The sequence below is a fragment of the Panthera onca genome, chromosome A2 (genome assembly GCF_046562875.1).
Source record: "Panthera onca isolate mPanOnc1 chromosome A2, mPanOnc1 haplotype 2, whole genome shotgun sequence".
NCBI classification, from domain to species: Eukaryota; Metazoa; Chordata; class Mammalia; order Carnivora; family Felidae; genus Panthera; species Panthera onca.
The window spans coordinates 105,528,606-105,555,903 of NC_138340.1; the positions used below are offsets into that span (position 1 = coordinate 105,528,606).

Here is a 27,298-nt window from a genome sequence, read left to right on the forward strand (position 1 = left end):
GGGAGCCGCAAACCGGGCGGGCCCGGAGACCCGTCGCGCCTGTCGCGCCCCCTCCCGACCGCCCCCTTTGGACTGGCAGCCTTCTCCCCGCCAGAGCCCGCTAGTGCGAACGCGGCAGGAAACGCGGGGCGCGGCGAGGTCGGGAGCAATCTTATCCCATGGATTTTGACCTTTGTCAGGCGCATCACCCGGGCTTGGAGACAGGTTCCCCCAGATTCTCCCCCTTTGACCTTCCATTCTGCAAACCCGCGCCCGCCCAGGGCCGCTGCTTAGCGCACCCCGGCTCTGGCCAAGTCCCGCTCTCCTTGCGACAAGTTCAGTCCCGGTTTCCCTGTCCGGGAGGAGATGCAGTCAAACAAGTTTGCAGGCATCCGCCGCAGCTGGCGAGAACTAACCGCCCCCCCCTCCCTTTTCTCTAATTTATTTTTAGTTTTTGCCTTTAGGCCCCAGCTTCTTTTTGTCCACAAATTTCGGCGGTTAATGCTCTGGGTGGCTTTAAATCAAGACCAACTTGCTCACGCGTTCTGCTAACAGAAATTCTTGTTGATCAGGTGTTGGCGACCCTGGATGGAAGAGAGGAAAAAAAAAATAGAGATATCGTCAATATAAATAAATTGCTTTATACGGCATATAGATGAGTTGCTCTATTATGATAATTATTTTTAAAAATATTATTTATCTACTTGAACAAGGGCACCGTGTGAAACAAAACAGCTCCTTCAGCAGTAGTAATTATTTTGGGCTGCATTCGTGCCAGGATGTCAGAATACTGGGCCTTGTGTGTTCTACTTTTTCCACCTTCTACTTTTACTCGTAAACATCCTGAATGTCCAACCTCTCCCCGTAAGATCCTGTGCCAGTGGGCACACCCCTTCTAACAACATGTCGATTATCTGAGACTTACTGCCTTCTTTTTTGACTAGATTGCCTCCCCTAGACTTCTGTTTCTATATTTTTAGCTTTATTCCTGAGCCTGTGGGAGAACACGAAACCACACACACACTTTGAAGTCCCTGAAAAACCATCATTTTTATTTCTAACGTTTGAAGCTTTTAAGAAATAGAATGGCAGAAAACATTGAGAAAGGATGCTCTCAGTGGTAGTGAACACCTCAGCAGACGCTCCAAATGAGACTTATAATGAGGGAAAAGGGCTGTTTTTATTATAGCATTCGATATTACAATTTTGTGCTTACTTGGTGGAGTGCAAGCTGAGTTCCAAGCACATTGTGATTTCCTAGTGTAGTGTCACTATTCCTATCATATTAGACATTGATTGATTTAAATTTTACACCAGAAGTCACTGAAACCTTAATATAAAACCATGTTCACGAATGAATGATGCCAGAGAGAATAGTAATGTTCTCATCTTGGTTTATGTATTCATAACTTGGATCTGGAATGAATAAGAGTGTCTGAAATGCCACATTTGAAATTTTGGTCAATTAAGGTGTGAAAAGACTTTGTATCCTGCTGTAGACAACAGTTAAATTTGACGTTGTTGGGAGACTATAAGAGGGCTGTGAATACAGGTGTTTTTTTTTTTTTTTTTTAATTTTTTTTTGGTTTTTGTTTTTCTTGTTTTATAGATTCTTTCTTATCCAAAGAAACTCATTAAGCAAATTGTTTTTTAGGGTTTACAGATTCACATTAACTCATTATTCACATTATTCATTTAGGTGTTACCAATTTCAAAAATTGTAATAGAAAATGCCTTGGGCAGAAACACTTCATGATTTTAAAGACTTGCTAAAGCTGAAGTTAATAGTATGTTAAGTAATAAGTGAATTCAGTAATTACTTAGTATGCCCAACATTGTGTAAGGCATTTTTGCATGTGAATAATTTATGAGCCTTCCCTTAAAGTTTATAATCTCAAAGATACAATAAGATGAACAGTGATACAACACAGATAAAATGTGCTAAACACCATGAAAAAGAGAGTGTCTGTATTTCTGGGACACAGGGAAGTAGAGAAGCTTTGACGGAAAAAAGGAAAATGAGGATAATTGGGAGGGATCGACTCCAAGAGAAAATCATGAGGAGCATGGAAAAGTTTAGAGTAAAATAGTAACCAGGGCCTTTAGATGGAATTGTTTAGCAGTTCTTCCTACTTTAGTTCCCTGAAGCTAGCTGTATTTCATCCAAAATATTCTACCCAGGACCTGAATTTGTATGAGTTCATGAGGGTTAATCAGAGAGACAGATTGAGAAAAAGTTCCAAGAGGGAGAGCTGAAAGTTCGGGGGGGGGGGGGGCAGGAGGTTTGACTATAAATCATTTGGAAGGAGGATGAAAGACACTGAAATTAGAACCAGGTTGGGATGGAAAAGGTGCATTGGAGAGAAAAGAAGAAACAGGCCAAGTGAGAGGAGGAAAGGGGAAACAAGGAGAAGCAGGACCCAGAATGGAAGAATAGAGGAAGAGCCCTCTTTTCCCTGCTCTCTCCCTCATTGGCTTTCTGCGATGCCCTTGCGTATCTTAGATTATTCCCTTTTATTATTGTTTCTTTATTTACTTTACAAAGTAATAATTTGTTGCCTATAACTTAAAAGTTGTTGCATTGGTCCTTCCTAAAAAATATTTTTAGCTTTGCACCTAGCAGTTTAAATGCATCCACCTTCTGCTTCTAGTTCCTTAGAGCATCATGACTATGGGCATGACTGGGTAATAAAGCTACTCTGTCACATCCTGGGCCTACACTACAAACATCCACTCACCCCGATCCTTTCTCTTTCCAGTGTTAAACTTTACGTAAATGTATTTGAGAGTAGCAAACATTTATGGTATATCTAGTCTGTGCTTGGCTGTCTGTGAGGCAAAGAAAATCCAAAGAATTGGATTGCAGTATGCAGTGTACAATACAAGGAACTTAGACTATACAAGGGCTGGTGAGGATTCTGAGAAACTGGATTTTTATACATTGCTTAGGGGGGAGTATAAAATGGTACAACCATTATGAAGAAGAGTTTGACACTTTCTTATGAAACTAAACTTGGAGCTGCCATATGACCCAGCAATTGCATTCATGGGTATTTCTTCCAGAGGAATGAAAATTTAGATTCATGTAAAACTTACACACAGATGTCCATAGCAGCTTTATTTGGATAGACAAAAACTTGAATTAGCCCAGATATCCTTCCACAGGTGACTGGTTAAACAAACTGTGGTATATCTATACCAGAGAACACTACGGAGCAATAAAAAGGAACAAAACTATCAATACGCACAACAACTCAGATGAATCCTTGGGAAATTTTGCTGAGTGAAAGAAAAACAATGACAAAAGGTTCCCTGGTGTATGATTCCGTGTACATAAAACATTCTTGAAATTATAGAATTTTACATTCGTTGTTATCAGGGGGTAGGGATGGGGTGGGAAGGGGGTGGTGCAGGTGGGAGGTGGTGGTAGTTATGAAAGGGCAACATTTAAGGGATTTTTTGGTGATCTAACCGCACAGTTTTTTTTTTACTGGGATGACCAATACATGAATTTGCACATGTGATCAAATTTTAGAGAACTAAATGTACAAACACACAGAGCAGCACAAGTGAAATTGGAGAAATATGACAAAGATAAGTGGGTTGTATCAATGTCTGTATCCTGGTGTCTGCATTCTATGCTGTGCTGTACTTATGTATTTGTGCTTTTTTTTTTTTAAATTTTTTAACATTTATTATTGAAAGAGAGAGCCAGCATGAGTGGGGGAGGGGCAGAGAGAGAGAGACACACAGAATCCGAAGCAGGCTCCAGGCTCTGAGCTGCCAGCACAGAGCCTGACGCGGGGCTCGAACTCACAGGCCGTGAGATCATGACCTGAGCCGAAGTTGGACGCTTAACCAGCGGAGCCTCCCAGGCGCCCCTGTATTTGTGCTTTAATATACTGTACTATACCAACCTGTACTATAGTTTGAAAAATGTTACCACTGGGGCAAATTTCGTCTGTTGATCTATGGGTCTCTCCTTCCACCAGTACCACACTGTCTTAATTACTGTAGCTGTATAGTAAATCCTGATATCAGATGGAGTTATTCTTCCAATCTTCTTTTTCGTTGTCAAAAGTGTTTTAGCTCTTCTACGGCCTGGGCCTTTTCATATAAATTTCACAATAAAATTGTGTAATCTATGATAAACCTTTCTGTAATTTTGATAGGAATAGCGTTAAGCTTGTAGATCAACTTGGGGAAAATTAAAATCTTAATTATATTGGGTCATATAATCTTAACTATGTCTCTATATTTGTTAAGGTCTTTGATTTTTTTTTTTAAATTTAATGTTTATTCACTTTTGAGAGACAGAGAGTGAGCACGGGAGGGGCAGAGAGAGAGGGAAATACAGGATCTGAAGCAGGCTCCAGGCTCTGAGCTGTGAGCACAGAGCCCAGTGAGGGGCTCGAACTCATGAGCTTTGAGATCACGGCCTGACCCAAAGTCAGACGCTTAACCAACTGAGCCACCCAGGCACCCCAGTCTTTGATATTTTTATCAACATTTTATCATTTTTAGCATATAGATCATGTACCTGTTTTATTAAATATATACCTGTTTCTTTGGAGTGATTGTAAATGGTAGTGTTTTTAATTTCAATTTCTGCATGTTCATTGTTTCTATACAAAAAAAAATGTGACTGGTTTTTGTTATTGATTAATCTTTATCCTCCTATCTTGCTGAATGCATTTATTCTGGGAGTTTTTGGGGTTGTTTTTGTGGATTCCTTCATATTTTCTATATGGACAATCCTGTCATCTCTAAATAGGGACATTTTATTTCCTCTTTTCCAATGTATGTTTTTATTTCCCTTTCTTACCTGATTGCAGTGGTTAGAACTTCCCATGTTATGTTAAGTAAGAGTAGTAAGAGTGGACCTCCCATGTTCCAACTTAGGGAGAAAACATTCAGTCTTTCACTATTAAGAATTGTATTAGCTGTGTGTTTTTTGTAGATTCTGTTTATTAAGTTGTGGATATTCCCTTGTATTCCTAACTTTGCAAGAGTTTTTATCACGAATGGCTATTTGATTAACCTAGTTATTAAACCTCCCTTTTAGTCTGTTTTATATATAAAATCATCACAACCCCAAAAGAGTTTTAGCAAGTTTGCAGCCTATGTACAAGTACAATGTAACATAATATAAAAGGACATAACACAAAAGACTATAACATAACTTGAAAGACACTGGTTAAATCAGAAAAGGGAAAATAAATGAAGTTATAAGCAAAATTCATAGAGCAAGTACATACGTTTCTGAACACTTGCTAGAATTACATCATGGTATCATTGAATTGGATTCTAGTTTTCACATTCAAAGGCTGGTATTGGTTTCTTTAGGACCTTTCAACTTCTTTATAGCAAACCCTCTAGTTTATTAATACTGATATCCCTTGACCTAGCACAGTACACAAGCATCGACAAATGATAGCATAATTTAATTAACTTACTTCCAGTTCATTCATTAATTGCATGCCTGTCTATTTACATCTGTCTAAAGAAATTTGTGTTTCAACTTGTACTCATTAAGAATGTTTTATGTCAAACACATTATCCTTAACACTTCTGATATTAACCTTGATTTAAGCTTCCCTCTTAAAACATCTCAGTGCAAATCTACATCTTTGCCTTTATTAGTATTCTCATTTATGGATGGGAAAGTGGGCAGAAGAATGATACTAGCATTCTTTTGGACTGTAAAATTTCATGTGTGTTTTTCCTTTCACCACAAGAAGTTCACAAAATTGATACCATGGCAAATATCCTTCTAGCTAGTGGATTTTTTTTTTTTTCCTGAGAAGATAACTAGCTATACAGGTCCCCTTTGAGAGTAAGGGAGGAATGTAAATAAATACACTTCTTAAATTAATATAGCTGACTGTTTTCCTTTCTTCAATTTTAGTGAATACTCACAATATGGGGGTTTCAGGTGAACTATAGTATTGTTATAACTTCTACACTTTTCTACATCAGTTACACCTGGAGGAAAATAACTACCCCAGATATCACAGAATGTTTCTGCTGTGAGAATCTGAGTATAAAAACTCTCTATTGGTGTTGTGGTTTCTAAAATCCTGTGCTTCAGAATCACGGAAACCCGCTTCTGGGTTGTGTTCTACCAAAGGTCAACTTTATGACCTCAGGGAAGTTACTTGGCCTTTCTAAGCCTCCATTTCTTTTGTTGTGACATGGTGGGAAATATTTCTGCTGCATGCAGTTGCTTGAAGATTAAATGAGATCATCCATGTAAAGCACTAGCACAGTATCTGGCCCAGTGCAAGGATACTATAAATGTATACATGTTAGCTATTGTTATTTCTAAAATCATTTATGACTTGCACACAGCTCCAATATAGCAAGGGTTTTGGAATGTCTTTTATAAAATTTGAGTTCCTCTCAGGACTGTCCCAGCTCTGGTCCTTGTGCACACTGAAGGATGTGAATTAGTGTTTTGACCTCAGTGAGGTTGGCTAGATGGGATCTGTACTAGAATTGTGGAAACTAAGTGTGTGTTGTGTGTTAAATTCCTGGGATAATAGTACATACATTCGCATTCAACAGATATTAGCGTCTATTTCCTTTACTCTCCCTTTCCCCTCAGAGAATAGGATCTTACACCAATAAGATAATGAAGTGCGGACTGTGGTACTTGAAAAGAGGGGTAAGGTCAAGTTATACTCATTTTCCCATTCTATAAACCACTTGCTTTTTTAAAGCTATTTATCTATGGCCTATGATGTTCATATTCCTTACAAATATTAACATAGTGACTTATTGGAAGCCTGAAGATCGACGGTAATAAAGGCTGAAACAATTGGAAAACATTCTCATAGTCTGATCTGGTTACCAAATGAATCTGAATCCTACTAGAATATAGTGTTATATCTTCTTAAGCGTATACAGACATCAGTATTTCTTTTAGAAAAATGTTTAAAGAGAATTGGAAAGCAAGAGCAAAACAATTCTTTTAGATATTAACAAAATAGTATTTTTATATTACACCATTTCTGCTAAAAGACTGTTCCGCCTAAGACCATTTATTATATTGCTGTGTAACTCAAAGAAAATATCTGAGCTCTTTCTTCTCAGAAGTTCTGCCTTAGTCCTTTTCCTTGCTTGAGTAGTGACGTGCTGTCCTGTGCAATTTCAGGAAAGGAGTGTACTCAGGATGAAGGCACAGCTGCTGCCATCTTCACTGTTCAGATGGATGACTATTTGGGTGGCAAGCCGGTACAGAGTAGAGAACTTCAAGGCCATGAATCTACGGACTTTGTTGGCTACTTCAAAGGAGGTCTGAAATACAAGGTAAGCAGTTCTCTTGAATTGTTTCCATTATGATCCCCTTTCTCTTCCCATGCATTCACACCTCATGTCTTCACAGGATGAATGTTCATGAAGGACAGGGTTTTTGCTTTGCTTTTGCTTCAGTCTGTTTTGTTTACTGATTTATACCAGTGCCTGCTGGACACACAGTAGGTGCTCATTAAACGCTTATGGAATGTGGGTATAACATGGGAAAAATTCTGACTTAATTTCATTTAACAGGTCAATTTTTAATGAAGTTAAGAGCTCTCAGGCATGTTGTCACAGGAAAGCCCTTAAAAATTTTGTGGAGTTACTTCAAAAATTAAGTGTTGGCAACTTAGGTATTAACATTTTTTTTCTTTAAATGCTGTTCTAGAGAACATCTGAATTTACTGCAAATAACCCAGGACTTGGGAATCTCAGTTTTTCTGGAACAGGTTAATACAATATTTATAACAGTTAATATTCCAGTTAATAGCAAGAGCTATACACACATTTCCCAAATAGTGTGGTTTGATCTTGGAAATGATACAAATGAAACAACACTGAGTTGAATATATGTGTGGTAGCCTCACAAAGTCAAGTATACATATACTACCACACACACACATGTGCCCCATTTATGTGTTTTGGCCTGAAACACTAATCATCAACTGGCTTTGTTTTGGGGGAAAACAAAATCAAAAACAAGTTAAATCGTTTTCTCCTTTTAACGCAACCTTTAACGAAGGACCGCCTTTTTTCTGGAATTCTCTCCATGACTCTTGCAGACCGGCCACCTTTCACAATCCCCCCTTCCCCCAAGAGTGTTGAGTGAAAGTGTGAGAAATACCTCCCTAGACAAACAGTTTGGAAGCAATCTTATTCAAAATCAAACCTGCTCTAACAGATGTTCTGCTGACCCTCACCCTTTGAGCATATTAGCCTACTGAAGACCTAAAACCTCAGAGCTAAACCAGAATTCTGAATATATATTAAATTTGTCTACTACAGTGACGGGGTTTGTTTCTACTTTTACCTGGTCAGAGCCTTAATGAATATTTTGTGATGCCATGGAGATGAGAATAAATACTTAATACGTTCTCTTCTCTCTTAAAATCATTCTTTTCACTCTAGGATGTGAACAACCCTAAATATGAAACCATTACCTCCAATTTTATTTAATTCACATAAGTTCCGACAGTTTTTCTCAAATGATCCTGAAACTTCCTTTGTCAGTGAGCTCAACATTTTGAATAAGCTGAGTCTTATAGTTACTGAAAACATTTACTGTGACATCATCTTGGTGATAAACCCATTTCTGCTACATATAACTTGTTTGCCTCTGAGCAACTGTGCTCGGTTTCCCCAAATATATAATGGGTATAAAAAAAAGCTTCCTCAAATAAGTGTTCTAAGGATTAAAGATTAAATTAAATAATAAAATATATATATAGTGCATATGCAATCAGTAAGAACTTGTGGTATTATTAATTCTTCTGGCTATTAGCGGGACTACTGAAATCAAACTTCTGGATACATATTTAAAAGTGGACATGAAAAAGCAGTTTTACAGTTATAAGATAATTACCTTCTAATTATCAATGTCAAAACCGCCACAAATCAGCATATTTTAGAAATAAGATATTTGCCAATGGAGGTCAAATTTATCAGGAAAAAAATCAATTCACTGTCATATCATCAGTGACATTGAGCAGATGACAATGCGTACAGTTGCAAAGTACTTGATAGGAAACGTGGAAGCAAAGATAACTTGCTACCCAGAATAGCAAAGACTATTATGTTATACTTAATTTTATGCTTCGAAGAATGTGCTAAGCCCTTCGTGGGTATTATCTCATGTAATCCAAGTAGTGCCCCATGCTGCAGTTTCCAGAATTGCCACCCTATTAAAGTAACTGAGCAAACTCGTTGAGGAACTATGTAACTTGCCAAGATCTAATAGCTGTTAAGTGACTAGGGCCCCATCTGACTTCAGTGCCTAAGCTGGTAATCATACTTTGATGCTCTAAACATAAATAAATGGTTCAAATATCGGCATGAATTTCTTACTTAAGATTACCCTATGAAACAGGGGATTGTGTCTGTTTGGAACGGACACAATTTGGCAAAGCCTACCATTACCAAGCCAACAACAGCCATGTTTAGTTACCATGTATAATGTAAAGATTCAGCTAGGCAACATTAAGACCATCTCCTCATGTCATTTAAATGATGTGAGGGTTTTTTTTTTTTTTAATGAGGTTTTTAAGGGGGCTAGGGGGTTATAGATGACTGTTATTTGCCACTACTCCCTTATATTAAATCTCTGGTTAATCACACCTTTCCCAAGCTCAAGACCCAGCTCTCAGCCGTGATTGTAATAGCGACCTTGAAACATCCATCAGTCAGCAAAACTTTATGGTGCCACTGATTTAGAGGATCATGTACCTTGCTTTCATTCTGCCTTGTGAAAGCAGAAAGAGACTGGAAGTTTCTAGGGTTAATTCAAACATTATTACAGAACTACTTACTATCAAATACAAACATGTAGAAGCTTACAGTTTTTCTTTTGTGCCTTTCTCACATCAAATATTAAAGAAAAAATTAATTTTTAAAATACTGTTAAATGTTCAGACTGGTTATCACTCTGATGGTTCACTATATGACATTAGGTTAAATGTTATGTAAGTATCCTTGGTCTAAGTCTGTTTTGTATTTTATAACTTTTTTCAAATAACAGTGTTCTTACACTGTTTATCAGGTAATAATGTACTTATTTTTTAAAAAGTGAAATGGCCAAGAACAGTAGTATATAGATGAAAACATATTTATTTTTATTGTATAATACCTAGTTTGTTCATTTATGGCATTCTTTGTAAAATTATGGGCTGAGGAATTATTAGGTATTTCTTAAAATTTGTGGTTACAATTGTCTCAAAGTCAACATTTAGCCTATACTAATAAAACCTTTCTATTTATGAGGGTCTTTTCTTGGAGAATGGTGGAAATTTAAAGTCAGTGGAAATTTCAAGAATGTGCTGACGGTTATATAGGCAACTTAACTTCTTTCTTTGGATTTACTGTGTATGTTTATGTAATAAAGTTGAAAATTAGATTATTTTACAGGTTTCCTATACCGCTGATTTTCTTACCATATTATTGTAGGAGGCTTGAGCAATAAAAGTGATTTGCTTACACTACATATTTACTATGCATATTGCCTCATAATTAATTATGGAAATAAATAAATATTATTGTTTCTAACATTTAATTGTAGAAAACAATGAAAAGGTAAAGCCCGATTTCAAACAGGGTAAGAAGATGTACTTGATCTGATTATTTTCTTTAACATTTTTTATTTAAACAAATTTTTTTAATGTTTATTTATTTTTGAGAGAGCGAGACTGAATGCAAGGAGGGGAGGGGCAGAGAGAGAGGGAGACACAGAATCTGAAGCAGGCTCCAGGCTCTGAGCGGTCAGCACACAGCCTGATGCGGAGCTCGAACTCACAAACTGTGAGATCATGACCTGAGCTGAGGTTGGACGCTTAACTGACTGAGCCACCCAGGTGACCCTGTCTTTTAACATTTTTTTGATTGAACATAGTTTCATTTTGTTTTGTTTTGGGATGTGCAACCAAATTTAGGGTATAAATACTCAGGCCTGCATATTAAGAAAAAAAAGGAAGAAAGATTTTTTAATAATGTTATAACAGAGACCATAAATAGGATCCACTTATATACCTAGCCAGTATTCAACCCCCCTTCTCTGTCCTAACACTGTGTGTGACATGGGAATTTGGGGTTGTCTAGTTCTCTCCTCTCTTGTTCTTGTTACCTGTGAGTCTTCCCCATCTGCCTGTCTCCTTCTTCCCTGAAATTTATTTGCCTTCTCACTCAGTGACTTGAGAATCATTAGTTCCCAAAGGATAAGAGCTACTGCTTCCTCTCATTTATGTACCAGGTTTTATGCACTGAAGTAAAAACTTGCAATGTTAAATTGAATGGTTGCAACAGGAAAGACAAAAGGCCTTAAACAAAAAAAAGTAAAAAAAAAAAAAAAAAAAGTGTTGATTTGCCAAGTCATTCTCCCCTGCATACTTAATTTTTCACATGTTCTTAGGTGCAGTTTTATTTTGGTCTGACAGGCAGTTTTGGCTTGTACACCTTGGTTTTATATGTTTTTGTATTTAGTTAGAAGCCTCATCTGTTTTTGTTTTGTTTTCTGTCTTCCTCCCACTAATCAGGCTGGAGGTGTGGCATCTGGGCTAAATCATGTTCTCACGAATGACTTGACCGCTAAGAGGCTCCTGCATGTGAAGGGTCGAAGAGTGGTCAGGGCCACAGAAGTTCCTCTTAGCTGGGACAGTTTCAACAAGGGTGACTGCTTCATCATTGACCTTGGCACGGTAAGTCTTATAGATACATGCAGACATCCAAAGGAAAGTGAATTGTCATCAGATCAAATCCAATGTACCTGCCATGGAGGATAATCCCCTTTTCTACACACTAGAAAGAGGTCATGTTTATGTGAGAGGCAATCATATCATATGACAAATTGGCAAGTATTTAAATAACACAAAGTGGGACTTCAAAGTTTTTATTTTCTCTGATAGGTTTAGAATGGAGTAGTGATTTAGTTCTTCCTACCATAGAACACACATTGAATAATTTTTAATATATTTACCCTTCTGTCTGAACAGAGCTTCCGCTAATTATTTTTGTCCTTAACTGGGTGTGGGAAAACATTATGTGAGGGGAAAATTGATTTCCCCAGAAAGCAAAGTTTCTAGAATTTCAAATGGATACAGGATGAGTTTAAACAGCCTGCCTGAGGGGTTTTAGGAGGTATTTTAGTATATATATCACTCATACCCTACACTATATTATTTCATACTTTTTGATTATTTTAAATTAAAACGCACAAGTAAAATATCAAGTATAATCTTAATGGGATGGGCAACATCTGACTTATTTTTTCTTCCAGGAAGAGAGGCCCCTCTAAGTTCAGGTATACTTATTAATCATTGTTACCTTGAAAAGAAGTATTATTGCAGGGTCTTGTGTGGCCTCTAGAAGGTGGGACTGAAGTTGGGGCTTTTAAACTTTGTAAGGCGGAAATACAATAAAGTAGAAATAAAAGGTATTCCCTACCATTGAAAACCCATGGGCAAAGTTGAGAAGGTGGGAAGACACGAGCACATTTATGATGCCCTTCGCGTCCTCCTCATGATCATAATTCTCACTACACCATGGACATCAGCATCCTACTCACTGTTCCTAACATTTCTGGGCCGAACATTGTACAGAGACTGGCTCTGACCTGTACTGCTTCGGTTAGCCTGAGGCTGGCACTGGCTGTGGAATTTGCTCAAGGTTGTACAGCCAGGGAATGGTGAAGCCAAGATTGGACCCTCAGGATGTCAGATTCCCACCTGCATGTTTTATTTTACTACCTCTCCTTGGGCAGTATTTGGGGGTGGGGGGTGTTGAAAGCATCAGACAAAAGCCCAAAGTGTTTATTCCACATGCACAGAGAAGGGACACTAAGGATTTTGAAAATAGAGCTACAAAGTCAAGGTTCTGTTTAAGCAGTATTAATTTGGTGACAGCACAGAGATTAAGTGTGCTAAGGTTATAAATTGTTTGGAAAATGGCCCCAAGCTATAAACTTCATGGGTTTTTCTAAGTTAGGAGACACCTATAGTTGTTTTTTCGTTTTGTTTTGTTTTGTTTTGTTTTGTTTTGTTTTACTGCTAGTGTGTAATTCAACTGCCTTCAATCACACCAGCTTGTGTACACAGTTGAGATCATAATATTAATGCCCAAAGTACAATTCTCAGTGTCACACTTAGACATATGCACCCAAAATGGCAGTACTGCTTCCCTGAATCGCACCATGAATTTCTTGGAAAAGTCCTTTTCAACTTTAAATGCTAACCCATTCTAACCACCTCAAGTCCTGACCCTTGGGTCGAGGCAGAAAACGGACACTGTTGCATCCCTCTGTTTCTCTGAGGCCAACACTGTAACTTACACAAATGTATGCCCACATGTATCATCAAGCCACACAGTTCCAAAGCCAGTTAGAGCATTCAGAGTCTCTCAAGCCTCTACATAATAAATTGTCTACCTCAACATTCATCTCACCACTTACATTTTCTAGCCCTTTATCTTCTGATAATTCATGAAATGTTTTAACATATAAGATAGTATTTTTCGGGGCATCTGGGTAATTCAGTCAGTTAAGCTTCCGACTCTTGATTTCGGCTCATGTCATGATTTCACCATTCATTGGATCGAGCCCCGCATCGGACTCCACAATGACAGCAAGGAGCCTGCATGGTATTCGCGCTCTCCCTTTCTCTCTGCCCCTCCCCTGCTTGCGTGTGTTCTCTCTTTCTCAAAATAGATAAATGTTTAAAAAAAAGATACTATTTTTCATAGAAAAAAAAGACTTCAGTCTTCGTCCAAATTGACTTTAACCTCAGATTCATCGATAAAAGCTGGGTATTTGATTAGATAATCTTTGGGGCCCCTAAACGGAAGAGCATTTCCCGTTGATAATGTAATTCATTACTGCCATTACTTGAAAATATTTTTCTTAAAATAACTTTGTATGTGGAATGTAATTGCTCCATACATGCAGTAATCTGTTTAATTACCATGAATGGCTTCCAGTTCAGCTTTCCAACTACCTACTCTTTCATCTAGAGCAAGTCGTTAACCTCTTCAAGCCCTAACTTCTTCATTTATTGTTTCCGTCTCGACTCTGGTTTCTGATGGTACGTCTAACCTTTGCTGACTATGATTCAGTCTCCGCTGACACAGAGTCACATCTGGAAACGACAGTTGTCCTTGTGGTTTCACTAGAGAAAAAAAGTCATACAGGGTGTGAGCAACTTGCATTGATACAGGTTGGATGGTGACCTGGGTGTGACCTGGGGTTTTCTAGTCTTAATTTATATTCTTTTCACTATACTAAGCTAACTTGGTAGGATATAAGATGGTGTGGCTCTATAACAGAATCTGCTGAATTCAGAATTATGTCTAATCTACCTGAAAATCTACTGAAAGTAGTGTTGTTAATGAAATCATCTATTCTTTTCTTGAGCAAGTATTGAGCTTCCACAGTGGGTAGATAGGTGGGTGCTGCGGTAGGAAGATTGTAGTTCCAATGACATATTTTCTCTTCCCATGGGTAATATCTGCCATGGAAGAGTATGACCCATAAATATAGGCTCATAAAATAGGGGCAGAGCCTGTATTATGAGATTCAAGGACATTCGTGTGTTTATTAGTAAATTATATTTCATTTATATAGTTAATTACCTGTAATGACTTCCAAGTTGTCTCCTGCTTTCGTGCCTGGTTAGAGACATTTGGAGTAATTTTGTTGTGGAGGTCATTGGGTTGGATTATCTCTTATTTGTAGAAATATTCTACATCCCAAAGGGATACCCTCGTAAGAATCAAGCATTGGAGTACTACATATATTCTCTTTTACTCACATGATCTCTTTTTATGTTACTAACCTTTAACCAGTTGGTATGTTGCCAATAATTTCTAAACGGTGATAAGATCTTGCAATTACCTTGGGGACTTTAGTTTTGAGGTGTGTCACAGTCAGCAAAGAAGGACATCAGAACAAAATTTTCTCTATTATAATATTTTAATAGGAGTAACTGAGTTCACAATTTCATAGCCACTTTCTGCATTAGAGAGTACAAAAAGAAGCCAGTGCAATTTCTTCAAGTTTGTTTTATTATACAGGTATGAAAAAAGCAGGTTAGACATCTAAAGCTCTCATCTAACTAGAGCCAGCTGGCCAAGACTAAGGTTATGGATATTATCTAAATCCTATATTTTGATTGTGTTTGAGGGAAACCAACCTGTTTGATAAACAATCACTATCATTAATGTGATATGCCATATATTTGCTGTTATAAGATATGAGACTACAGTAAATATTTCCTAGATATGACAGTGTAACCACCTCAATCAATTTAATCACTTTGAAAGTTAAGAAAATCATCAGCATTTTAGAAGATGATTTAGAATAGCTATCTTATATTTAATGTATTTTCAGAAAATAATATGGAACATGGCTAGATCTTAGGAACCTGGAATGTACTGAATCTTTGGAGAAGGGCTTTTGAACTGTATTTTAATGTTGGTGAATTTATTAATCATCATTTCCCCACTATTTTTAAAGCTATGAGGTAGTTGAGGTACTTGTAGATGACTAACAAAATCACACGTAAATATATTGCAACAAAGCCATCAGCAACTACAGAAGGTGAATGATAATGAAAAAAGTCCATATTCCCAAAGTTTGGGATCTGGATCTAATTCTTTCAGAAATATGTGTCAGCGTCAGCCACTAGGGGAGAGTTGGATTTCATAGGAGGAGGAACTTCTGTGGTGAGTTACTAATTGTGCTGTTGGGCATGTTCTGTTTCCTTGTTAACTTGTTTGGTCAGTTTTGTCCCACTCGCCTTGCTATTTATAACCTATCACCCCCTCTCTCATTGTTCCCTCCTGCTACTGTGAAACGTCAGTCTTCACTTCCTCATTTACCAGTCAGTCTGCAACCCACGCTTCCTGACTTTCACTCCCACCATTTCTTTGAATCTGTTCATCTTATGATCAGCAATGCCTTCTGCTAAATCCAGTGGACACTTTGCACAGTACCCACTCCATTCCCGGGCTGCAGTTGACACTGTTGATCACCTCCTTTTCTTCAGCATCACGCCTCCCCTGGCTCCCTGCTGCTGTTCCCTTTCAAGCCATTCTTTCTCATTCTTCTTTGCCTGGTCTGCCCACCCCCACGAGTCTTTGGTTTTTTTTAATTTAATTTTTAATTTTTTTAAATTTATATCCAAATTAGTTAGCATATAGTGAAATAATGATTTCAGGAGTAGATTCCTTAATTCCCCTTACCCATTTAGCCCATCCCCCCCTCCCGCAATCCCTCCAGCAACCCTGTTTGTTCTCCATATTTATGAGTCTCTTCTGTTTTGTCCCCACCCTGTTTTTATATTATTTTTGTTTATCTTCCCTTATGTTCATCTGTTTTGTCTCTTAAAGTCCTCATATGAGTGAAGTCATATGATTTTTGTCTTTCTCTGAGTGATTGCACTTAGCATAATACCCTCCAGTTCCATCCACGTAGTTGCAAATGGCAAGATTTCATTATTTTTGATTGCCGAGTAATACTCCATTATATATATATATATACACACACATATATATATGTATATATATATATACCACATCTTTTTAAAAAAAATTTTTTTTTTTATGTTTATTTATTTTTGAGACAGAGAGAGACAGAGCATGAACGGGGGAGGGTCAGAGAGAGGGAGACACAGAATCTGAAACAGGCTCCAGGCTCCGAGCTGTCAGCACAGAGCCCGGCGCGGGGCTAGAACTCACGGACCGCGAGATCGTGACCTGAGCCGAAGTCGGCCGCTTAACCGACTGAGCCACCCAGGCGCCCCATACCACATCTTCTTTATCCATTCATCCCTCCATGGACATTTGGGCTCTTTCCATACTTTGGCTATTGTTGATATTGCTGCTATAAACATGGCGGTGCATGTACCCCTTCGAAACAGCACACCTGTATCCTGTGGATAAATGCCTAGTAGTGCAATTGCTGGGTCTTTGGGTAGTTCTATTTTTAGTTTTTTGAGGAACCTCCATACTGTTTTCCAGAGTGGCTGCACCAGCTTGCATTGCCACCAACAACGCAAAAGAGATCCTCTCTCTCCTCATGCTTGCCAACATCTGTTGTTGCCTGAGTTGTTCATGTTAGCCATTCTGACAGGTGTAAGGTGGTATCTCATTGTGGTTTTGATTTGTATTTCTCTGATGATGAGTGATGTGGAGCATTTTTTCATGTGTCTGTTGGCCATCTGGATGTCTTCCTTGGAGAAGTGTCTATTCATGTCTTTTGCCCATTTCTTCACTGGATTATTTGTTTTTTGGGTGTGGAGTTTGATAAGTTCTGTATAGATTTTGGATACTAACCCTTTATCTGGTAATGTCGTTTGCAAATATCTTCTCTCATTCTGTCAGTTGCCTTTTAGTTTTGTTGATTGTTTCCTTCGCTGTGCAGAAGCTTTTTGTTTTGATGAGGTCCCAGTAGTTCATTTTTGCTTTTGTTTCCCTTGCCTCCAGAGACATGTTGAGTAACAAGTTGCTGCGGGCAAGATCAAAGAGGTTTTTGCCTGCTTTCTCTTCGAGGATTTTGATGGCTTCCTGTCTTACATTGAGGTCTTTCATCCATTTTGAGTTTATTTTTGTGTATGGTCTAAGAAAGTGGTCCAGGTTCATTCTTCTGCATGTCTCTGTCCAGTTTTCCCAGCACCACTTGCTGAAGAGACTGTGTTTATTCTATTGGATATTCTTTCCTGCTTTGTCAAAGATTAGTTGGCCATACATTTGTGGGTCCATTTCTGGGTTCTCTATTCTGTACCATTGATCTGAGTGTCTGTTCTTATGCCAGTACCATACTGTCTTGATGATTACAGCTTTGTAGTATAGCTTAAAGTCTGGGATTGTGATGCCTCCTGCTTTGGATTTCTTTTTCAAGATTGCTTTGGCTATTCGGGTCATTTCTGGTTCCATACAAATTTTAGGATTATTTATTCTAGCTCTGTGAAGAATGCTGGTGTTACTTTGATGGGGATTGCATTGAATATGTAGATTGCTTTGGGTAGTATTGGCATTTTAACAGTATTTGTTCTTCCTATCCAGGAGCATGGAATCTTTTTCTATTTTTTTTTTTTTTTGTCTTCTTCAATTTCTTTCATAAGCTTTCTATAATTTTCAGTGTATAGATTTTTCACCTCTTTGGTTAGATTTATTCCTAGGTATTTTATGGTTTTTTGTGCAACTGTATATGGGATCAATTCCTTGATTTCTCTGTCACTTCATTGTTGGTGTATAGGAATGCAACCAATTTCCGTGCATTGATTTTATATCCTGCAACTTTACTGAATTCATGAATCAATTCTAGCAGTTTTTTGGTGGAATCTTTTGGGTTTTCCATATAGAGAATCATGTCATCTGCGAAGAGTGAAAGTTTGACCTCCTCCTGGCCGATTTGGGTGCCTTTTATTTCTTTGTGTTGTCTGATTGCAGAGGCTAAAACTTCTAATACTATGTTGAATAACAGTGGCGTGAGTGGACATCCCTGTCTTGTTCCTGACCTTAAAGAATTCCACTTTTATCATTGTCTCTTTACTCATTCTTACTGAGCAAATATATCCTCACCCAAAGCTTCAACTACTCACCCACTGGTAAATCTGCCTGAGCTCTGTGTCAGTATTTCACACTACCTCCCAGATATTTCTTGTGTATATCACAAGAACCTCACTGGACAAGTAAAAATGGAACCTACAACCTCACCCTCTGATTCCAAAATGATTTTGTATCTTCTTGTTCTTATGAGTTGAATGAAGCTACCAGTCATTTAGACCTCCAACCCCAAATCCAGAAGTCATCCAGATGACTTCTCCCAGGGGCTGCACATTCAATCAGTCACTATGTCTACTCTCTTCTACTTCCTGAGTGTCTCCTGAATCCTTCCCATGTTCTTCATCACCATGGCACTATCTCATTGTGCTGGGCATGAGACTTCCCCTCAAGTCACCATGTTTTTGCTTTTACACACATTATTTCCTTTGCCTAGAATCCACTTTTCCTCTGCAACACTTTTCTTTGGTAAGCATCCCATTATCATCTCATCCTTAATATTCAACTGTGGTATTTCTTCTTTATAATGTACTCCTTGACCTCTTCCTCCCTTCTTCCCCTGTCCCACATCACACTCCTGTAAAATTAGGCAATCCTTTATCTCATATTTCCTGTTACCATGCACACTTACTTTGAGCGTTTTCCATATTGCCTCTCCACTCACTTATTAGCCTCACTCATTCACTTTGTCTATAATATAAGGCCCAGAAAGTACAGTCACTCAAGAAATGTTTCAACAAATGTACATCTGTCCAACATAAAGCATATAGTCTCATGCAGTCATGTATATAGAGGTGTAATTCTCTTTTTTCATCTATAGTTCAGCTTGACTTTATAGTTAAGCTTCTATTGCTACAGAAGGGTTAAAAATAAAATAATCTTGCCCTATTAAGGTGAGCTTTGTTTATCATTAAAGCAAATCATACTTATCTCACCAATTCTCTTTTCCATCCATCAGGTACAGGGGATGTTTGTGTAATATTATGGACTGGGGATGGGGAACGAGATTGACGTCGGAAGTGAATCTGGTTTGCAGGCTTTAGCCCTCACTCCTCTCTATCATTCATTGAGTCTTGGCCCTTTCATTCATTCTTGAGCTTTGGGTTTTAGGCTTTGGGCTTTGGTCTCTGTCCGAAGATTTTTGCTGGAAAAATATCTATGGCCTTATTTGATCTGATATGTCCACATATCCACTGCAAGACCCTTTCTGGTTTTGTCAGTCATTCCAGTAGCCCCTCAGGAATTCTGCCTTATTTTCCCCATACGTATTTTTCCCTTATTTTTGCCACATGCAGTTGTGGGGACACTGTACCCACATTGTACCAGTAGACATTGGTCTGATTGCCTGGACACTGCCCACAGGTGTTTCTACTCTAATGCTCAGGGTCATGGATGAATATATGACAAATATGTTGGAGGGCAATGTACTGAGCTCTTCTCAAAGATTCATTGCATCTGATTCTAGTTCTCCTGTAATCTACTTTTCTCTCCTTGGACCTGACAAGTCAGCCTTACAACATTTCACAGCGCTGCCTGCTCCCTGGTTCCTGCAGTACACTCTAGCCCCTAAGGCCAAGACTCTGGTTCTTGCTGTGCAAAACCAAATTTCTATTGGTTGCTTCCTCACTCCTTCCCTCAGAGAACTTTAACAAAATCAAAGCTCTTTTAAATGAAACCTATGTTGGCTTTCAGACTTTGTGTCTGTTATCACTTAAAAATGTTTACCTTAGAACAAAAAAATGGACAAAATCTTTGTTCTGAAGAAATTTGTCATTACCCAAAAATAATGCATTCCATTAGACTGATAAGGGGAAAGCCTTGAGGCAGCAAGAGAAGATAATGGGAAAGATAAACCTATTGTTAAATTTCTAAAATTTACCCTGCAACAAGAGTAGGGATGAACGATAGTTATTGTGCACTTAGTGTGCACTGGGTACCCGAGTATAACGATGGAAACCAGCTAACCTTTGGCCTCCAGGTGCTCTCAAATGGTGAGAGGCACAGACACATACAAGGCTTGGGGTATGACAAGGTAGAAGGTGAGAAGTGCTAGAATGCAGACACAGACACATTACAAGGGCCCTAGGAAAGACAACTCCCAAGGTAAAATGATTTCTGTTTTAATTCTCAGTTTCACATTAGAATCACTAGGAAGAGATTTGAATAATTTTTTTTAATGTTTATTTATTTTTGAAAGAGAGAGAGACTGTGAGCAGGTGAGGGGCAGAGAGAGGGGGAGACACAGAATCCTTAGCAGGCTCCAGGCTCTGAGCTCTGAGTCCAGAGCCGGATGGCCAGACTTGAACTCAGTAGCCATGACGTCATGACCTGAGCCAAAGTCAGACCCTTAACCTACTGAGCCACCCAGTTGCCCCATCACTAGGAAAAGTTTTTTAAAATACTGATGCCTATATGATTTGACCCCTAAAGATTCTGATTTTAACGGTTTGGGATGGGACTTCGGTGTAAGTAGTTTTTGGGCCTCAACCTGGGTCATTTTATTGTACAGTTAACATTGAAAACCATTTCAATATGGCAAACATCTAAAGGTGCTGGAAAATTCAGGGTTATGTGTCTGAAAAACCAGTAAACAGAATTAAAAATAGTTAAGTCACCAACTTACATGGCTGGCAGAAGTTATTTTGATGAAAAGTGATGATAAAACTTGTTTGATTTTCCAAGTAGTCTGAAGAGTATTAAGAACATAATTTCACCACCTCCCACTATCGTTGTGAAAGGAATGATTCCAAAGCTGTCACCTCATGACATCACTACCAGCAGCCAGTCTAGAAGGGTGCAAGTCATATCCCCCTCTCCCGGTCTTACAGGATACATCCAAAGGGCATTGTAGACCAATCCTGTAGGCTTTAACCTTTTAGCTATTGCTCGAGTCTTCTCTTCTCCATCACCATTGCTGTGCCCTAGTTCATATTGCAATCCCTTCCTTTCTTGTCACCAAGCCTTTAGTGGCCACACACACACAATCCATTCATCTTCCATTCTTCAATCAGAGGTGTTTTTAAAAATACACATATGGGTCAGTGAATGATATTGGCCTTGTTTGGGTTTGAACAACAAAATAGGATGTAAATAAATACTTGTTCATCTAAAAGCTAAAAAAAAAATAATAAAAGTCATGGTTTAAAGTTTTGAAATAGAAACAGGAGGTATCTCACAAGTCATTACCATGTTTAAGTTACGCTTAGAGAGCCTCCAGCAGAAAGGGATATCTGAATAAACTTTTATATTTAGTTAACTAGATCTAAGGGAAAACTACACACAGTAAAAATAAAGCCAGTAGAGGCAAGGGAAAGGAAGAGGTCTGGCCCCTCTTTTCCTTTTATAAAATTATAGATATATTTAGAATAAAAAACTTAGTAAAAGACAAAAGAATAATGAGTCTGTGATGAATTCTTTGCATGTTATGAGTCAACATCACATGGGCAGTTGTGGGTGCTCCTTAAACTCAGCTTCTGAAATCTTGTTTCCCTTCAAGGACATCACTGAGCATTGTTTTATTTCTACTCTTATTTCCTGTCCTCAAATGAGGTTTGACTGCACTTTTATGTTTTGTTAACTCTGACCACGTAGTTTAAAGGAAATTTTGGAAACGTCTACTTTGTCCTTGGTGTGGTTGTTTCCATAAATTTCACTCAGTTGCTTTTATTTCTTATTATTGGTGGTCCAAATGAATTGCCTTTAACAGATTTATATTTACTGTCTTATGTACTTTTCCAGTTATCCAGAGTAATTTTGTTTTCCTTTAATAGTTTGTATATTAAGTGTTAATTGTAATTTCACAAACTTCAACTGTAGGGTGTCCAGAAGCAATGTGTACATCAGCAAATATTTGCCAGAATTTAAGCGTATTTCATTCTGAAGCAAATGGATGCTTCCATATTGACAAAGGGTTTTATGTCCCTTCCCCCAAAGAAGTACAACATTTAGTGTTGAGTTGTTAAATTCCTTAGGATCCTAGAGGGTAAATAGTTACCCCTGAAACCATGTTTGCTTTGTAATTTTCAATGTTGAGTCTACTTAAATCAGATTTACAACAGGCTTTTTAAATAAATCCCATTAAAGTATTATAAATAAAACAATTTAAATTACAATGAAAACTTTTTGTTGTAGTAATACATATCAACCTATTACATCAGTTCAGGGATTTTTTTAGCTCTGTGTAGCATTTTTGGGTTTGTTTTTTTTTTTTTTTTTTTTTTTTTAAGCTCACTCTTTCCAAAAAATAGGGTGAGTTAAATTACAAGTGCAAGGCCAATTGAGTACAGAGTTTCCTTGTGCACAGAGTGGTGAAGTGGTCTTAACCAGCTACCTCTGAATAAAGTAAGTGTTGTCAGTACAACTTATTAATAGTACTGCACACATTTATTTCAGTACAGTAGAGCTTTGTTAAAATGTGATGTCCTAAACACATCATCCACCCGTGATAGAATTTAAATTGCTCAAATTTAATGGATTGCTAAGATTCCATTTAGCAAATTTAAATAGATTTTCCTGTTTAAAATGTAAAGCATGTTTTAATGCATTGCTGCCATGATCAAATGAAATATATTTCGCAGAAAAACTTAAGCAACTTTGAAAGAAAAGGGTTTTTTAATTAATATAACTCTTTAAACAATTCTGGCTTTTGGCAGTTTATAAGCGCAGTGTATATTTCATTGTATTTCATGTCTGAATTAACCATGGAAAATTAAGTCTAGTAAATAAGGTAATCTGTTGCTTTTATAGAAATAGCAGCACAAAATAGATGACAAAAGAGTAAGCATAACACAAAGCATTCATTTTCATGTCCAATTAGAAATTTTCTGTCACGCTTTCTTTAGTGATTTGGTCATCTTGAGTTAAAAGGAAAATTCTACTTTTAAAAGTTTTGTTATTTTTATGAGCATTTCCTACATAAGATTTCACTATTTAAAATTTTTTTTATTGAAGTATAGTTGCCAAACAATGTTGTATTAGTTTCAGGTGTACAACATAGGGATTTGACAGTTCCATACATTACACAGCATTCACCACGATAAGTGTGGTCACCATCTGTCACCATATAATGTTATTACAATGTTGTTGATTCTATTTCTTATGCTGTACTTTTCATCCCTGTGACTCATTTATCTTATAACTAGAAGTTTGTATCTCTTAATCCCAGTAACCTATTTCATCCACCCTTCTCCCCTCTGGCAACCACTAGTTTGTTCTCTGTATTTATGATTCTGTTTCTGGTTTTTGTCTGTTTTATTTTTTAGATTCCACATTTAAGTGAAATCTTGATATTTGTCTTTCTCTGTATGACTTATTTTACTTCCCATATTACCCTTTAGGTCTATCCATGTTGTCACAAATGATATAATCCTACTCTTTCTTATGCCTGAGTAATATCAGGTGTGTGTATGTGTGTGTCTTCTTTATCCATTCACGTATCAGGTGGATGTATAGGTTGCTTACACAGCTTGGCTATTATAAATAATGCTGCAGTGAACATGGAGTGCGTATACTTTTTCAAGTTAGTGTTTTCATTTTCTTTATTCCAAGAGTGGAATTAGTGGATCATAGGGTAGTTCTATTTTTAATTTTTGAGAACATCCATACTGTTTTCCACGGTGGTTGCACCAATTTACGTCCCCATCCACAGTGCATAAGGGTTCCCTTTTTGCCACATCCTCACCAACACTTGTGATCTCTTGTCTTTTTGATTCTAGCCATTCTGACAGGGGTAAGATGATATCTCACTTTGGTTTTGGTCTGGATTTCTCTGATGATGAGTGATGTTGAGCATGTTTTCCTGTGTCTGTTGGCCATCTGTCTGTATGTGTTCTTTGAAAACATGTCTATTCGGGTGCTCTGCCCATTTTTTTAATCAGATTTTTTTTTTTTTTTTTTTTGGTGTTGAGTTGTATGAGTTCTTTATATATTTTGGATATTAACTCCTTATTGGATATATCATTTGCAAATATTTTCTCCTATTCAGTAGTTTGCCTTTTCATTATGTTGATAGTTTCCTTCACTGCACAGAAGCTTTTTACTTTGACATAGTCTCAATTGTTCATTTTCATTTTTATTTCTCTTGCCTGAGGAGACACATCCAGAAAAATGTTGCTAGGGCTAATGTCCAGGAGATTACTGCCTATAATTTCCTTTAGGAATTTATGGTTTCAGGTCTTACATTTAGGTATTTAATGTATTTTGGGTTTATTTTTGTGTGTGGTGAAAGAAAGTGTTCTAGTTTAACTCATTTTCATGTAGCCATCCAGTTTTCCCAACACCATATATTGAAGAAACTGTTTTTTCCTCATTACAAATACTTGCATCCTTTGTCATAGATTAAGTGACTATATAGGAATGGGTGTATTTCTGGGTTCTCTATTCTAAGTGTCTGCTTTTGCACTTGTACCATATTGTTTTGATCACTGTAGCTTTGTAGTATATCTTGAAATCATGGATTGTGATATCTCCAGCTTTGTTCTTTTTGCTATTTTCAAAGTGGAAACTGAGGCCTATCAGTAATGGTGAGGAATATTTTCTATAACTAAATTTATCTGTGAACTGATACTACACATAGAAACTCCCAGCCCAAGGTAATATCATAGAAAATATATTGGGTTTCATGGAACGTGGTAAAATTCTACATTAAATAATAATTATATTAAATTATTATCTACAATTCTTTTCTAAACACATTTTGCCAAGCTTCCATAATGCTTTACAGAAGCTAATGAAATTTAGCATGATTTATATCATCTCTTTGAAGTAAGGTAGGGAGAAAATAAACACCTGTTGGACAATTATATAAATACAAGTCAGTAGTGAAAGTTGCTAATAAGTCTGAGAAATCTAGAGATCTGATCTTCTGATCTATGCCCTATATTTCCCTGTAATGTAAATATTAGAAGTTTGTTTTCTCAAACATACTGAGAAAAGAATCATTTACAAAGTCTCATGGAATAGCATAGGAAAGAAATCTGAGCCAAGAGGCTAGATGTACTTCTCAGAGAAGCCTGCTTGGCTGCATTGAGTAATTAGATGTTACAGATTCTTTGTAAAAGCCTGCCAGGTGCAATGTGCTAGGGCACCAGCAGGGCTGAGGGGTTCTCAGCACTTGTTGAATGCTAGAACCATCTAAGGTGCGTCCAAAAAACAGGGCTGCCCAGAACACCCCTGTGAGTCCCTAAGGTATCGCTCAAGTATGTGTATTTTTCAAAATCACCTTTCCTACCCCATCACCTGATTTTAATGCTCAGTGATAGGCACTGACTAATTGTTGGCAACCATTTGTTTATACTCTGTTAACTGCTGACCTGGGCATAGTATTCAAATTGACTCCAAATGTGATTCTCTATATTCAGATACCTAGATGTAGAAAAGAAAATAGACAGGAAACAATAGCAGTGTACCAATCTTTTAAAAACAGAAAAGAAATGCCCCTTGACCACGTATACTAGTTCAGATTCTAGAGTGAAAGGAGTTGCAAGACATAGTCTTTTTTATTTTACTTCTTATAAAGGCTTGAATTCCTAAAACATGTATTTTATTCTTGAAGAGGAATATGGAGTAGGTGCATCAGGAACATGGTTGGGTGAGGGATCAGAGAGATTGTCCCAGGCCTTTGCGATTCAAAGTTGGGCCCCTAGGGCCCAGAAGACAGCTTGCCTATTTTAGCCAATCAGTAAACTAATTTTAAATAAAGAAAAGACTCTGAGCTGGAAATGTCTTATCATCAGAGAAAAGAGCCAATCTCTCTGACTGCTTGGGCGTTCTTTGATGTTGTTGTTAATTGATGTGCTCTTTTGAAAATTGTAAACCCAAGGTCATATAGATGGTAAGCTGCCACCGGGATCTGTCTCCTTCACACTAACCACTGTGGTAACCAGCTCTCTAAGACTAACTAGAAGAACCCTGTGTGGAACCCTTTTGAAAACCGAGTGTAGTGCAAATATATTAGTATTCGTTGTTTACATATCAATCCCTCCTTGCTAGCTTTCTCATTCTTCTCTCTATCCCCAGCCTCTAGCTCATAATAGGCACCTAATAAATGTGAGTGACTTTAAAAAAGAAAACAAAACAAAACAAAAACCTTTTAACTTAGATACAGTGAAAGTTGAAGGCTTTCTTTCTGTGTATACATGCCTCTATCCATCTGGTAAAACTGTGTATCTTTAAAAGTATTTTTCTGGGGCGCCTGGGTGGCTCAGTCGGTTGGGTGTCCGACTTCGGCTCAGGTCATGATCTCGCGGTTCATGAGTTCGAGCTGCGCGTCAGGCTCTGTGCTGACAGCTCAGATCCTGGAGCCTGCTTCCGATTCTGTGTCTCCCTCTCTCTCTGCCCCTTCCCTACTCGCACCCTGTCTCTCTCTGTCTCAAAAATAAATAAACATTAAAAAAATAAAAAAAAAAAATAAAAAAAAATAGAAGTATTTTTCTGCAAACCCAGAAACAGAGCTTATGATTTTGTTTCCACTTAAATAGAACTATATTATTCTGTGTCTTTATTTAATTTTGGATGGTATAACTTGAATAATTGTCTATGTCAGTATTTAAACATTTTCCTCAGTTTTAAGCCAGTGAGGAATAGTCTGCAATATCCATAGAACAACATTTATACAGCCATCTCCCTATTGATGGACATTTGTGGCTTTTTTGTTTTGTTTTGCTGTAAACCATGTCCGAATATTTCTGTAATATAACTAGAAATGGAATTTCCTGATTCTAAAAACACGTATAATTTTTTGATACAATGTCAAACTTCCCTC

The 27,298-nt window shown here is 37.6% G+C and overlaps 1 protein-coding gene across 1 annotated transcript in view; it reads left to right on the plus strand.

Annotated features, from left to right (window-relative positions):
* Positions 1-27,298, plus strand: part of SCIN (scinderin) — an 81,056-nt gene that overhangs the window by 398 nt on the left and 53,360 nt on the right. Inside the window, exons 2-3 of the mRNA XM_060632570.3 lie at positions 7,136-7,290; positions 11,520-11,681. Coding sequence (XP_060488553.3) covers positions 7,136-7,290; positions 11,520-11,681 — 317 coding nt within the window. The remainder of the gene's footprint in view (positions 1-7,135; positions 7,291-11,519; positions 11,682-27,298) is intronic.